Below are 16,228 nucleotides of genomic sequence, written 5' to 3' on the forward strand. Positions count from 1 at the left end.
AAAAGATATAGAAAACAATCTATTAAACTATAAACTTAATTAATAAAAAAAATACATTTTAATATCCAACAAAATTATTATCAATCTCATTATATATTCATTCTTTATATCAAATACTATTTTAATATTAATATTTTTTAACAATTAATATATATTCTCTTTATTTTTAATTAAAAAAATAATCTACACATACAATTATTCAATCACAACCAAATTTTTATACGAGTATAAAAAATATTCTTTCTATGTATATTATCTAACCATCTTCTATTGATATACATGTATACATACATTTTTTTTACAGTACTTTTCAGTTTGGTAATCTAAAAATTAACGCATTGCACATCAGAACTTTATTTAAGAATTTGTTATTGGTCAATAAATTGCTGTATGCATGCATTAGTAGAATTCAAACCTCTAATACTTTCTTAAACAGATTAATAAACTAACTACTAAACCAACCTAACTTAATTCACAAGTACACATTCTTTGCATCTAACTCTAATTTCTATAAAGTGTCAACCTTGTTCCATTGGCATATATATGGAGGACAAGTTTAGTAGCCCTTTTCAAAGGATCCATTGCATCCTTCCAGGTCTTGGATTTTGTCAATAGAAAGTTTCCATTTTCATGTCTTAGCTACAATTCCTTGACCATATATAATTATTATATATGTCCATCCTATTTAATCTAAAAAACCCACAATGATCTTCACATTCTATGTTCTTGCCTTATCTTCCCCAAATTAGTAATCATAATCTCTTTGTTGCTGCTCTCAATTATGCAGCTTTGCTTGCAACCAATTTTGAAAGATGTCAACGTCATATAATCTTCTTTGTTCTATTATTAGAATCATTTGTATCATTAAGTGGTATTTAACGGTTTACTTAGAATTATTGTTTGGCTAATCAACTACTTTTGTTGATTTCTTAACCTAACTTGAAAGAACTAATAAGTTAAGTCTTAACTTTTTCCCTAAAAGTTTTTATTATTTTTATTCAATCATATTAGTATAAAATATATATTAAAATAAATTAAATAATATATGTATTTATGTATTTAATTTTTAGTATTTACTCATTATTTTTGAAATTGATCTTATCTTATTACATTAACTAAAATCCATTTTAGAATTCGAATCAAGTTTTTTTTTTTAAAAATCGTAATGTTTCTTTATATTATTATACCAACACTTTTTTTTAAAGCCTCCAATGAAATTGAATCTAGTTGATCTATAACACTATTAAAATGCAATTAGAATCCTAAATTAATATTTCAATGAATTAAAAAATAAAAATATAATTATTTTAAGAAAAAAGAGTGTTAAATATATGTTTAAAAAATTTAAACATATAAATTTAATTAAATAACCATATTAAACAATTTACACAGTTAATTAATCAAAATTTCTTGTCCTGTATTTGTTTTTTTTTGTCGTTTTGTGAGAAAGTTGGCAGTTTTTGGAGGCAACGAATAAAACAGAAAAAACAAACAAAAAACGAAAAATTACATCTTTGTCCAACCTCTTCTTCCTCTTTCTTCGTCCTCTTGGATCAAAATTCTCCTCAAATTCTTCGCAACCCTAACCCTAACCCCCGATTCAACCCCGCAAATTCCAGCTCCCTCCGATCCATGAAGAAAATCCAACACCGATTGGACTCAATCCACCGCAATTCTCACCAAAAATTCCCAAAATTTTATTTCCATAAACCCTAATTCTTACTTTTTTTTTTCCTTCAATCGAGATCGCCCGCCACTGCGGTGCCGACGCCGCTCAATTTCTCCTAATCGAGGGAGGAAGCGCCGCCGTTCTTTTCTCCATCGCCGCCCCCGCACTCCTCTTCCTCCTCCCTCTCAACCTCTATGCTGGCGACTCCATCCTTGACGACCAGTTCTCCAAAACTACCATCAATCACATCACCAAAGGCTCGCCTCTTCTCTGGATCCACTTCGTCTTTACCGTAATCGTCGTTGTTTTGGTCCATTTCGGAATCTCCGCTATCCAGGAACGGTTGAGGATCACTAGGTTTAGAGACAATTTTGGTAATTTGAGTGATCCTTCCTCGAATTCCACTGCTATATTCACCATCATGGTGCAGGGATTGCCAAAGATTATAGGTGCAGATAGGGCTGTGCTGCATGAATATTTTCAGTATAGGTATCCAGGGAAGGTTTATAAGGTCATTGTTCCAATGGATTTATGTGCATTGGATGATTTGGCTAATGAATTGTTGCGAGTTAGGGATGAAATTTCGTGGCTGGTTGCAAGGATGGATTCGCGGCTGTTGCCGGATGATGATTATGATGGTGGTGAAGGTGGTTTAGGTGGTGGAGTGGAGCAGGGTGGTTGGAAGGGAATTAGGCATTGTTTGATTTGTTGTTGGAAATGGTGGAAGGGATTTTGTGCTGATGTGATGGCAAAATTCGGTTACACGGATGATGAGCGGTTGAGGAAGTTACAGGAGGTTAGGGCTGAGCTGGAGAATGAGCTGGCTGATTATAAAGAGGGCCATGCGCCGGGAGCTGGAGTTGCGTTTGTGATGTTTAGGGATGTGTATACTGCTAATAAGGCTGTTCAGGATTTCCAGAATGAGAAGAGGAGGAGGATAGGGAAGTTCTTTTCGCTGTTGGAGCTGAGGTTGAGGAGGAATCAGTGGAAGGTTGAACGTGCCCCCTTGGCGACTGATATTTACTGGAAGAACATGGGGACGCCAAGGCTCTCGCTGAAGTTGCGTCGGGTGTTTGTGAATACATGCCTGATGCTTGTGTTGTTGTTCTTTAGTTCACCACTTGCTGTGATCAGTGCTCTTAAGAGTGCTGGGAGGATCATCAATGCCGAAGCCATGGATAATGCACAAAATTGGGTGGCTTGGGTGCAAAGCTCTAGCTGGCTTGCAAGCCTTGTTTTCCAATTTCTGCCGAATGTTATCATATTTGTTAGTATGTACATTGTGATACCTTCGGTGCTTTCCTATCTATCGAAATTTGAACGCCATTTGACAGTGTCTGGGGAGCAAAAGGCAGCGCTATTGAAGATGGTTTGCTTCTTCCTTGTGAACCTCATTATCTTGAGGGGTTTGGTAGAATCATCATTAGAGAGCGCAATCCTGAAGATGGGGCGGTGTTATTTAGATGGAGAAGATTGCAAGAGGATTGAGCATTACTTGAGTGCATCATTCCTGTCGAAGTCATGCCTCTCCTCGCTTGCATTCTTGATCACTAGCACTTTCTTAGGTATATCTTATGATCTCTTGGCTCCGATTCCTTGGATCAAAAGAAACCTTCAGAAGTTTAGGAAGAATGACATGCTTCAGTTAGTTCCCGAACAAAGTGAAGAATACCAGCTAGAAAACCAGGACACCAATGGTCTTCAGAGACCATTGATGCAAAATGAAAGTGCTTATGACAATTCCAGTATGGATAACCCAGAGGGACAGGATCTTTCTGTGTATCCGATCACCGGAAGCTCACCTGCACCGAAACAAACCTTTGATTTTGCACAGTATTATGCCTTCAATTTGACAATATTTGCACTGACTTTAGTGTATTGTTCATTTGCTCCACTTGTGGTCCCTGTTGGTGTCGTCTATTTCGGGTACAGATATGTAGTTGACAAGTACAACTTTCTGTTTGTGTATCGTGTTCGTGGCTTCCCTGCAGGAAACGATGGGAGGTTAATCGATACTGTGATATTCATCATGCGTATCTGCGTCGATCTGTTCTTGATGGCTATGCTGCTGTTTTTCTCGGTCCAAGGTGACTCCACAAAGCTGCAAGCTATATTCACTCTTGCATTGTTGGTCATGTATAAATTGTTGCCTTCTAGTAGTGATAGCCTTCAATCAACTCTTTTGGAAGGTGTTCAAACAATTGAAAATGTTGTTGATGGACCAATTGATTACGAGATCTATTCACAACCCAGGTTTGATTGGGATAACTCTCAAGGGTGATTGATTCTTTGACATGAATGCTATTACTCAGAAGGTGTAATCTGTCTTCCCAAACAGAGGTTGTACCTCAAACTTAGTGATTAGGGGAATTCGGATAGAGATAGGGATAGGTATTATGATGATGGAGGGTTCAAGCTTATGCAGGGAAGAAAATGGAAGAGGGTTCTTTTATTGAATGTTGTGCATATTTTGTTCTACACGAGATTTTATGGCATTTTATTCTTGTCTTCCATTTCTTACCTAATAAGCTCGGTGATCATGTTAATATTGAATTGAATATTTGTACCATACGATAGATGTTTCTACGAAGTTCCTAGCATTATGAATTTGCGGGAATTTGTTCTTCTATTGTAACAATTGTAATATATATCTAACACAGTTTTGCGAATAGATTCACTCAATTTATCTTTTCAATTAAGAAAATTAAGCTTGATTTGATTAGTTGATACCATATTACCATGCATTATATCAATTATCTTGTTTGGATATCACTTAAAAGTTGTATAGTGAGAATTTTGTAGCTAAATTCTCTTCGAAATTTCAGTAAAAAAATGATGGGTTTTGTTTTGCTTGAAAAAGATGCAAAGAAAAATGAATAAACGATTTCATTGTCAAAATGGCATTTCCTTCATTATTAACCTACCGAACCTATACTAAAAATTATAACTGCCATTTGTTTACATTAATTTCCTCTTTCCAAGTGAAACATGTTCCTAAAAGATTTTTAGTTATCTTAATGTTCTTAACTTCTCATCACAAATCACTAGCATTTACCATGTGCGGATATAACATGAAGTTACAAATTAGTAGCATCCAACACATGCGGATAAAACATGCAATTTATTAATTACATTAATTCACATTTAAAAAAGTAGGAAAAACGTTAGACTATGGCCAAAAATAGAGAAAAAAACACATTAGTAATTAAAAAAAAAAGACAAGATAATGAATGTTGAAGCATTCCAATGTTGGAATTCACTTGGACCAAATGGATAATAATAGGGAGATTGAATAATACAACATAGTCAAAACACAAATCCTATAGTAACTCTAAACCAAACAACTTGCAAGATCCCTTCTCACTTAAACATGTTCTGAATCAATTTCCATACACTCATCACTTATGACTCATTTGTCACATGATGAAATTAAACTAACTCTCTCTCTCAAAAATAAAATGTGTGGCTATTTTTTCAATGTAACTGCTAGTAGTATGCACTAGGACAAAAATACCAATTGTTCAATGAGGATATAAATAGGTTGAATTAGCTTGTCACAAGTCATTTGCTCCTCCTTCACTTGTCACTTGTCACTTGTCACTTTCAATTTTTTTTTCAAAAAATAAAATAAGTTTTTTTATTTATCTTTTAAAAATATTTGCTTTTGTTTTCTCATCACTTGGGAGAAAAAGGGCATTTTTAGATTTTAATAAGATATGATTAAAAACATGCATCATAAGGTAGTGAAAAGCAACCTTGCTGATTTAGGTGCAGAGAGGAAAAAGGTTGGATCAGGTGGTTATGAATATGATCAACCCCTTTGCCCAAAACCAAGAAGGCTTTCACCTTCCATACCTGAATTTATCAAGCCAATTAGATGCAACAAACACAGGTGCCAATCTTTTTTTTTTTTAATTAATCAATTATTATATGGTTATTCCTAGGGGTGAAAGAGGGTTATAGCACAAATTTTTCAGAGAATTAGAAATTTTATTGAACGAAAGTGTTATTTTACATCCTTTTACTATTACAATAATTTCTGAATTTTGATGTATATCATTATTAAAAATATATATGTATTTTTTTTTCTTTTCTCTTTTTGTGAAGGTGATTCTATTTTTTTTTTCTTTTTCTTTTACCAGTCAGCCAAATAATTTCAACAATGGAAGTGGGGTTCTCAATATGATCACCGAAAAGGTTTTGCTTTTTTTTTAAAAAAAAAAAATAGTGTAAGAAGAAGGTTGATGCTATCGTCAACTCTGATCCGGTTCAACAAACTGACTCGATAAAAAAATGAGAAATCCATGCTAAATCGGATCAGAGTTGTCGTTTGCATCAAAGGTATTATCCTAAATAATTGGAATGAATAATTTAGTAATGAAGTTGTTGATGATGGTTTAGGGATCAGATGGAAAGGAACTGGCATGTAATGTGTGCTTACCATCATGTTATTATGGATCTCCACCAAGAAGAACAGAGAATCCATTGATTCATGATGTAGAATTTCTTCACCAAGTGGAACTAGTTGCACCATTAGCAAGAGCTAAATTATCTGACAAATTTGGATTTACTTCAGCTTCTCCAATGTGAATGTGAAAAAAAAAGGATGGGAAATTAAATTAGTAAATTTTGCTTAAGATGAGAGTTAATTAAAAATATAAGGTTGAGGGAACATTTTGATTACTGTTTTGAGGGATTGTTTAGAGAGTAATTAGTTAATATAATTACTTACTAATTAATTAGTATAAGGCATGTTTTTTTAATACTTAAATTATGTAAATATGCATTTGTGAGAGCTTAATTGATAGATAGGGTCAAAAGGGTCATTTTGTATATAACAAATTTTTGTTTGTAATGCCTACATGGCAATATGGTTATTTTACTAAATGAAACTGTTTAATATTTACTAGTAATTGTTCTTTTCCTTCCTCTTACTTCTTCTGTTGTTTCTTCACCATTTTTCTTTATTAAATTAACAACACATATATTATACATACAAATCTTTTTTATTTACAAGTCTTACAAGTTGGCACAAGTCCAATAAAATACATATGCATTATACTCCCAAATTCAAGAGTAAATACACATACATTATTCAACCACTTCCTGTTTTCAAAGCGCGCTACTCACCATTATGAACGACTCTTCTTCTTCCTCGATAAAAACCACAATTGTCATTTTTTTTTCGTGTTTCTCCTCCTCTTCTTCCTTCTTCTCCTCTTACTTTGCGTTTCTCCTCTTTCTTCTTTTGATTTTGCAACATTATGTATTTTTTCTTCTTTATTTGATTTTTTTCTTCCAAAAAGAATTATAAAAATATGAAATAAGAAGATGAAGAAGAAGAAGAAGTAGAAGATGAGGCGGAGGAAGAGGAAAAGTTCTGAATTATGCAGAACTCATCAGAATAAAAATACACCCAAATATCTTCATTTTTACACCCAAATATCTTCGTTTTACACCTAAATTTGCTGCAGATACAGAAATGAGTTATGTTATATGTACACTAAAATCAGTCACCAAAGTCAGCAAAAACTGCAAAATACACCCAAAATACACCATATTAAAACAAACATAAATTATAGAATGCAAATACAACTATAAAACCATCATAAAAAATAACAAAAACCAGATTCATGAATCATAACTAAACAGAAATAAAAACAATTCAACTAAAAGAATAAGACAATTCACCCTCCTTTTTCTTTTGATTTCGCAACATTATGTATTTATTTTTTCTTCTTTGTTTAATTTTTTTCTTCCCAAAAAGAATTATGAGAATATGAAATAAGAAGATGAAGAAGAATAAGTTGGAGAAGATGAGGAGGAGGAAGAGAAAGAGTTCTGAATTATGCAGAACTCATCAGAATAAAAATATACCCAAATATCTTAGTTTTACACCCAAATTTGCTGCAAATACAGAAATAAATTATGTTACGTGTACACTAAAATAAATCACCAAAGTCAGCAAAGATTACAAAATACACCCAAAATACACCACAGAAGGGCTGCAAAATACACACAAAATACACCATATCAAAACAAGTATAAACTATAGATTGCAAATACAACTATAAAACCATCATAAAAAATCACAAAAACCAGATTCATGAATCATAACTAAACAGAAACTAAAACAATTCAACTAAAAGAATAAGACAATTCACCCTCTGTCAGATGAAAAGTCATAAACTGTAAATACACCCAAACTTTTCTAAAATACACTAAAATATTCCTAATCTACACCCGAACGTCTGATATAAAATGGACAAGATTATATTAATTCTAATCAGAACTAGTACATTAGATTCAATTCAAACAAGGAAGAATTAACAACAAATTTCACGGGTAAGGTTCACGCACTGATTCATCTGACAATCTGAAGTTGAATTATCCATTATCTTCAAAAACAATTTCATAGCTTGATGTCAAAAATCAATGAAAATCAAGAATAACGAAGAAAGAGAACAAAGAGAGAAACTCACGAAAGAGATCGAAGAGAGAAGGCAAGAAATTCAAAAAAGGAAACGGAATTCTTTCAAAAATTAAAAATCTGTTAGAGGTGCGTGAAATATATGTGCATAACAAGGACGTTTGAGTGTAATATCAATTAGAAAACTTGTAAGACTTGTATAACAAAATCACTTGTAAATAGAGATTAGTCCAATTAACAAATATAATTTCTGGGGCTGTTATAATTAAAGAGTAATTTTATCTCCGCAAAATTAAGGTTATTAAATAAAGTATTTAATTAAATATAGCAAAAATTGGGAATAAATGCTAAATTTTAGTCGTGAAAAACGAGTTTATAATGAATTATTCAAATCTTAAAGGATAAGAGTTCTAGACTTAGTGCATGTTTGGGCGCCATTATTTTGTTAAAAAAAGATCTTTTTTTCAATGAAAAAAGATCTTTTTTAATTTTTTAATGTGTTTTGCAAATTTCTAGTAGTAAAAGTAAAAGCACTAGTAAAATAAAAAAAGATCTTTTTTGAGAAGTTATATAATATTTTTGTGTTTTTACTTTTCATCATTTGATCATAATCAAGGTTATTTCGTTGTATGTAAACTTAAATATTCTGGTTCGTTAAGTAGGGAATTTAAAAAGATATCCCTAGGCCCTAGCTAATAAAAATAATTGCAAGGCCTATATTGTTTAAAATAGAAAAGTTGTAATATGATATTAACATTATTGAGTGTTACAGTTTGGACTGCAATAGCATAGAAATTATTATCATATGTTTAACTGATATTGTTAAAAATGTAACGAATAAATATGATAATATATATCATAGTTGTAACTTTGTTGATGCCAAAATGTAACTCTTTTAAGAGTTGAAGAATGTTCCTTAAACAAAATAAATTAAAATATCAAAGAGAATATCTAATATGGGACAATATATGTTGTTAATGTTTAGATTTTCATTGGTTGAAGTGATTCAGTACTTTTTTTATTCAGTACTTAGTACTTGTTTGTCTCTTTAAAATTGAAATTTTGATTATACATAAGTAGATAGATTAGTAGAAGAGTCAGCTTATATTATTGCCAATTTTCACTTATTATTTAAATAGCCACAAATATTTTTAAGAAATTACATGATATACAATAAATATATTAAAATTAAAATTAAATTCTAGTAAACTTAATTATCTATTAGAAATAAATAAATAAATAAATAAATAGTAACATAGAATTTTCACTTTTTTTAATTTATCTATAATTATATTTGAAATGTATTACGAACAAATGTTCTAACTTTGTTATTTTCTGAGTTATATGGCATACGTGAAAATATTTATATATCCCAAATTTTTTAAAATTCAAATTCCAAATTCCAAAACATAAAATAAATAAAAAAAGTAATTTGCTTCGAATGACTATGCTTTTTAAAAACTAAAAAAGGATCTAATTAACTATGCCCAATTTTAATTGTAAAAACACTCCCACAATTTCTATTTGTTCCTTCATATTTTCAAAAATCATAAATAATACCTACTTTTTAGGATTTTAACTCTCAAAAAATCATATTAAAATTTTTTAACCTTTAAAATTAAATGTTCGGTTTGTTAATAAAAAATAAATAGTATAAAGTATTATTTTAATTTTCAAGATTTAGAATAAATTTTAATTTGGTCATAATACTTTAAACATCTTATTTTAGTCTTAAAAAATTTTAAACATTGTATTTCAGTTTAAAAAAAGTTCCTCAAATAGATTTAATATTGTCCTACTATTAAATTTAATACTAACAATTAGCATATTGAAAAGTCAATAATATTTAGTTTTAAAAGGTAAATAAAATCAATCTACCAACTATTATCAATTTAAAATTTTTTTCTTTAATTCTGGATCAATGATGCTTGATTGATAGAATTTTAAAATTTTTTTTACAAGAAAAAAAAGTGTTATAATAAAATTTTGATCTTCTAATACAAAAAAGATAATATAACTTAACAGTAATTTACTAATTTTTACATCACTTATTCTATTAATTATATTAAATTTAATACTAGAGTAATATTAAATTCGTTTAAAACTTTTTCAAATAAGAATAAGATGTTTAAAATAGTAGGAATCAAATTAAAAATTAACTCAAAAAATTAAAATAATATTTTACTCAAATAAATAACATGTAAATTTTAGTAAAAAACCAAAAACTAAAATAAATAAATAACTAAATAAGAGAAGCCCGCCTTAGCAGCAACCGTCATCAACTGTCAAAAAGAAAAGTGGGGCCCCACTCACATGGCCTCTCTTACACTCTGTCGTTCATTGTCAATTTATTATTATTATTATTATTATTATTATTATTATTATTATTATTATTATTATTATTATTATTATTATTATTAAGTTAATAACAATTTAAGAGTGTCACTGTTGAGCTGAGTTGAGGTGAGAGTGTGACACTTGAGTGTTTAGTGTTCTCATTTTCAACCCATCACTCTCACTAAGATTCCAACACAAGAACTCAAATTTCAGATTCAAATAATAATAATGGATCTTCCAAGATAGGGTTTCGTTTTGCTTCTCTTCTCTTCTTCAATTCACATACACAGAAAAGAAAAGAAAAGAAAAGAAAATGCTCACTTTCTTCTGCAGATTCGCATTCTTCATCCTTCTCTTTCTATGCCGCTGCTTCCATGGACATGGCGCCGCCGTCTTCACGTTTCCGATGCACCACCGTTTCTCTGGCCCTGTTCGCAAGTGGTCGTCCGCCGCCGCCGGCATCCCGCCACCGCCGGAGAAGGGAACTTTCGAGTACTATGCTGAGCTTGCTGACCACGACCGCTTCCTCCGCGGCCGCAACCTTGGATCCGATCTCGACGCCGGACTTGCTTTCTCCGACGGCAACTCCACCTTCCGTATCAGCTCCCTCGGATTGTACTTACCTTCATTTCTCAATCTTCGCTCTTCATTTTTGTTTTGGATTTTTTTTTACAAAGAAATGTTTTGGAGATTGTTATCAAGATTATTAAAGAGAGAAATTTGAGAAAGAAAACCTTTTGTTCATAATTATTTTGGGGGGAAAAATATAAAGAGAGAAACTTGAATGCACTTAATTAGTGATTTTGCAATGTGAACATTACATTTAAGCTTTCTTGCTTTATTATGTTTGAGGAAACCAACGAACAAACTTTAGTAGATAAGTGCTTGTGAATTGGATTGGATTAGATGAAACTTTTTGTTATTTGTTTTTCTCTTTTGGGTGTTCTTTAACTCTTTCTTTTTCCTTTTTCTGGAGATTTACTCAGTTTGCATTACACGACAGTTCAGCTGGGGACTCCAGGAGTGAAGTTCATGGTGGCCCTTGACACTGGAAGTGACTTATTCTGGGTACCCTGTGATTGCACCAGATGTGCAGCTACCGACGGCTCGGTCTTTGCTTCTTCCTTGGCGCCAGTATGTTCACTTTGCTCTCTTTCTCATTATCTGTGGCTGAAGTGAAAAAGAATCTCTACAATTAGTTATTAGTTATAACTTTATAATTATAAAGTGCTTCTGTATTGGTTATTGCTATTGCCTGTTTATGATTTTGAATGACGATCATTGTTTTCGCAGGATTTTGACCTTAGTGTGTATAGTCCTAATGGATCAACAACGAGCAAAATGGTGACTTGTAACAATAGTCTGTGCACGCATCGCAACCAATGCCCTGGAACATTCAGTAACTGCCCCTACATGGTCTCTTATGTCTCTGCTGAAACTTCTACATCGGGAATACTAGTAGAGGATGTTCTGCATTTAACAAAAGAAGATAATAATGATGACCTTGTTGAGGCAAATATTATATTTGGGTCAGTTACTTTGTTAAATTATCTTGACAATATGATTCTCACTTAGTGTCTCATGTTTTATTTTTTTCCTTCCTTCACTTTTTCCTCAACAATTCATCTAAAAGTTACCAATAAACGTGCGTGTTGCAGCTGTGGACAAGTACAGAGTGGATCATTCTTAGATGTTGCTGCTCCCAATGGTTTGTTTGGGCTGGGTATGGAGAAAATATCGGTTCCTAGCATATTGTCAAGGGAAGGCTTTATAGCAGATTCATTCTCCATGTGTTTTGGACGTGATGGCGTTGGAAGGATAAGTTTTGGGGACAAGGGAAGTCTTGATCAAGAAGAGACTCCATTTAATTTTAATCCATCACAGTAAGTGGTAATTCCCTGTTGCTTCCCCTCTGATTATCTGAATTTAAAGTATTATTATTAATGCTTGAAAAGAATATAACTTCTTATGGTTGGGCACATCACACAGCCCTACCTATAACATCACAGTCACTCAAGTCCATGTAGGCACAACTCTAATTGACGTGGAATTCACTGCTCTTTTTGATTCTGGGACATCTTTCACATACTTGGTTGATCCAACCTATACAAAGCTTTCTGATAATGTAAGTACTTAACCAGAAAGGGAAGCAATTCTGCCTGAAGTTAGCTAGATATTCTTTGAAGACAAACTTACCACGGTATCTATATTGTAGTTTCATTCCCAAGTAAAAGAAAGGCGGCGTCCACCTGATTCAAGAATCCCTTTTGAATATTGTTATGATATGAGGTCATAGAGCTGCTATTTTTCATGGTTCATATAATTTTTTTTTTCTTTTTCTTTCAAATTCAAAGCTAAATATTTTTTCTTATGTTGGACAGTCCTGATGCAAATAGGAGCTTGATACCTAGTGTGAGTTTAACTATGGGAGGTGGAGGCCATTTTCCTGTTTATGATCCAATAATTATTATCACTACTCAGGTGAGTAAAGAAATTATTTACTTCTTCAATCCCTGTATGCTTGTTTGTTATTTTTGGATCTACATATTGCTAAATGTGTTCCTTCCCTTATTGTGTTGCAGAACGAACTTGTATACTGTCTAGCAGTTGTCAAGAGTGCCGAATTGAACATAATTGGACGTAAGTCTTTTAATTTCTTAAAGTGAGTACTCATGATTTCATGTGATATGAACCTTAAGTGAATTAAGGGGAAACACATTAAAAGAATGAAGTTTTACTTCATATTAATTTGATAAGATACAATAGGGTATTTTGTTTCCGGGTTTCTTGATATCAATGCTGCATTGCCCCTTTTTTCCCCCAAATCATGATTGATGCTTCTTATATGCTTATTCTAATGTTCTGTTCTACCAAATCATTTTGATGATTGTTTATGCCTATGCTATTGTTGCTGATTGCAGAAAACTTCATGACCGGCTACCATGTTGTATTTGATCGGGAAAAGCTCATCCTAGGATGGAAGAAATTTGATTGTAAGTGTTTGCTTTCTTCTCATAGTTACTGTTCCTCAATTTGATTGTATATATGCTTCACTGAGGATCAAATTCATAAGTTGATTCCTTAAACAGGTTATGACACTGACGATCATGACGAAATTCCAACAAGACCACACTCAGATACTGTGCCTCCTGCAGTGGCTGCCGGTTTCGGTCATTACCCCGCTCCAGACTCTGCTGCCAAAAGGACAGAAAGCAGTTCCACCACTGTATCACCACCATCCCATCATAGTCATAGTTCACTTCTGGCTTTTTTCTGTTTTCTCTTGTGTTGTTTTGCTTACATATTCAGGGATCACTCGTTTCTATGGGGGAGTGGTAGTTCACGGTGAACCTTTTTTGCTCACATTATTGCACTACATGAGTACATGTTGATATATTAGAAAGCACCATCTCCATTTGCTGCTCTATAGTATAGTGTTGTAGAATATGTACCAATTTTTTCCCACTCATGATCTTCCACCGTGTAAATGCTATTTTATGTTTCACTTCCCATGCATCTTGTTATCTATCTATTCAAGCCTTCAAGGACAGGGTTCTCTATCTTTCCATGTTACATGTTCTGAGGAAGCTAATTTTTTGGCACAACAATGGGATTGAATTTGGTGTAATTCACCAAAATGGATATGCCAATGAGTTATGTTAGAGAATTCAAATAATGCCAATGTATATGCAAGAACTAGTAAGAAAGGACGTTATAAGAACAGTCAACATCGTTTATGATGTGTGATAAAAAAACATGATGCAAATAATTCGGACCCAGAGACAATGTGGAAAGCTTAATCTCCATAACTTGGTTCCATCATATTCGTGGGCCAAACCATATGCTACACCTATGCTTCGTACGCCATCCTTCTTTGAAATATCTGACATTAGATTCAATGCTAAGAAAATGAAGGATTAAGCTATACACTTCCCACGTTGATTTGGACAAGTGATTCCGTACCATAATCAAGTCCACCTTACAAATATGCAACACCATCATCAAGTCTTTATTTGACGAATACTTTTATTTAAATATAGTTACCATGGTATTTTTTTTTAATGTAAAGTGATTAATATTTTACTATATTTTTTATTTACATTAATACTAATTAATTTTTAGTTTTTATGTATTTCTCTATCAATTTAATTTTTTTAAAATAAATAATATCATAAATTATGGTATAATATTAGAATTTTTATAATAAAAAATATTTACGGTCAATTTTTATTGACCTTTACTAAAATTTTAAAAAATGTCTAAACAAAATGAAAAAATCAAAATTTCGCAATTAATTATTCGTTAATTATGAACGAAACAACATATATTTCTTGTTAAAAAATAGTAAGAATTAGAGTTAAGTACGATTTTGGTCTTAAGGTATATGTCAAAAAAAAATTTCATCTTCAACCTTTTTTTGTATACAAAATCGTTCCTAAGGTTTAACTTGGTTTTAAAATCGCCTTTACCTTATGAACCAAAATCGTACGGAGGTGGCGGCGGAAGCAGAAGCAGAGTGGATCATGGACAACTTCTTCTTCTTCCCTTCTCTCTTCTTTTTCTTCCTTTTCCCCTTCACAAGAGCAGAAACATTCTCTTTCTCTTATTTTTTTTATTTTATAACTTTTTTGTTATAGGTAATTTGGTCCAAAATTTTAATATTTAAATAAAAAACGATTGTAAAACTTGGTTTTAAATTTTATGAACGATTTTGTATACAAAAAAAATATTAAAAACAAACAAAATTTTCAATTCATATCTTAATACAAGGACCAAAATTGTACTTAACTCTAAGAATTATATAAAGTTAGCGCTTATTCACTCTTGATAACGATATAAATAACTATTTACATAATCAAATAGAAAACAATGTTGATCTTTCTTGTGGTATTTGCATGAACATAGCCTTGTAGATTGGTTATAAACTTCCAATATGAACTCAATGTTAGTTATATGTCCACTTCTTCCATGAAATAGGCCAAACGAATTTTATGTTCACTTTATTTATTATTAGTTGGAATTAGGTTATTTATTACATGAATATATAGGTGCTTGGAAAGTTCAAGTTCCACACGTATGTATGAGAGAAAAGAACGTGGATTATTATTGTGTAGTGAACAAATTACAAAAGAGAAAGGACAATATATAACACGTAAGATTGAAAGTAATTATTAAAATGGTCAAAGTTGACTTATAGTGGTAGCCAATTAATTATGCCAATATCTATATCTATCTACTTTGAAAAGAAAGTTGCTAACAATATTCAAATAAAAACCTAATTATTTGAGTCTATCACTCTATTGTTAATTGAGTCTATTGACCGTTTATAAAAAGGATTGTTGATATTAATTTATTATGATTTTGTTGTGAAAATATTAATTTTATTTAAGTGAGTTTAATTTATTAACTAAATGATGAATGATGATAATCATTGTCTTTTTTTTTGAGAAAATTCTACTCTCCTCTCCTAAAATGACACTCCTTTTTCCTCTATGTTATAAATGTACATTCCCCTCCTTTCTAACTTTTAAAAAACCTCTTCTTTAATCCATTTTAAACTTTTTGTGTTAACTAATGTTAACTTTATTCATTTTTTAAGAAAAAAATATTTTTAAAAAAAATACCCATTAACAAAAATTTTATTTTTTATCATTAAATTTTGCTTACCAAAATATCTTTTAATAAATTATCCTTTAATAAATTATTCTTTTATTGATTAAATTGTATTTTTAAAAAATTTAATAATTATATTTTTTTTCTAAAACACCCTTCAATAATTTTTTAATTATTAA

General features: G+C 31.5%; 2 protein-coding genes across 3 annotated transcripts; both read left to right on the top strand.

Annotated features, from left to right (window-relative positions):
* Nucleotides 1-1,730: 1,730 nt before the first annotated feature.
* LOC107478054 (CSC1-like protein At4g35870) lies at nucleotides 1,731-4,182 on the top strand (the record flags this gene model as incomplete). Its single annotated transcript, XM_021129914.2, has 1 exon — nucleotides 1,731-4,182. A coding segment is annotated over one exon (2,220 nt), but the record flags the coding sequence as incomplete, so codon positions are not given.
* A 6,394-nt stretch (nucleotides 4,183-10,576) lies between these two features.
* Nucleotides 10,577-13,946, top strand: LOC107476245 (aspartyl protease family protein 1). Of its 2 annotated transcripts, none has more exons than XM_016096032.3 (10): nucleotides 10,577-11,051; nucleotides 11,423-11,570; nucleotides 11,730-11,965; nucleotides 12,095-12,319; nucleotides 12,426-12,561; nucleotides 12,652-12,725; nucleotides 12,818-12,917; nucleotides 13,019-13,076; nucleotides 13,358-13,429; nucleotides 13,526-13,946. In XM_016096032.3, exons 1-10 carry the CDS (start codon nucleotides 10,750-10,752, stop codon nucleotides 13,783-13,785), a joined length of 1,611 nt encoding a protein of 536 aa, XP_015951518.1. In that variant the 5' UTR covers nucleotides 10,577-10,749; the 3' UTR covers nucleotides 13,786-13,946. The 2 variants fall into 2 exon arrangements, with proteins under 2 accessions (XP_015951518.1, XP_020992581.2); XM_021136922.2 differs by having other exon boundaries at nucleotides 10,816-11,051; nucleotides 11,413-11,570.
* Nucleotides 13,947-16,228: the final 2,282 nt, after the last annotated feature.

The sequence above is a fragment of the Arachis duranensis genome, unplaced genomic scaffold, assembly GCF_000817695.3.
Source record: "Arachis duranensis cultivar V14167 unplaced genomic scaffold, aradu.V14167.gnm2.J7QH unplaced_Scaffold_165934, whole genome shotgun sequence".
In the NCBI taxonomy this organism is placed as follows: domain Eukaryota; kingdom Viridiplantae; phylum Streptophyta; class Magnoliopsida; order Fabales; family Fabaceae; genus Arachis; species Arachis duranensis.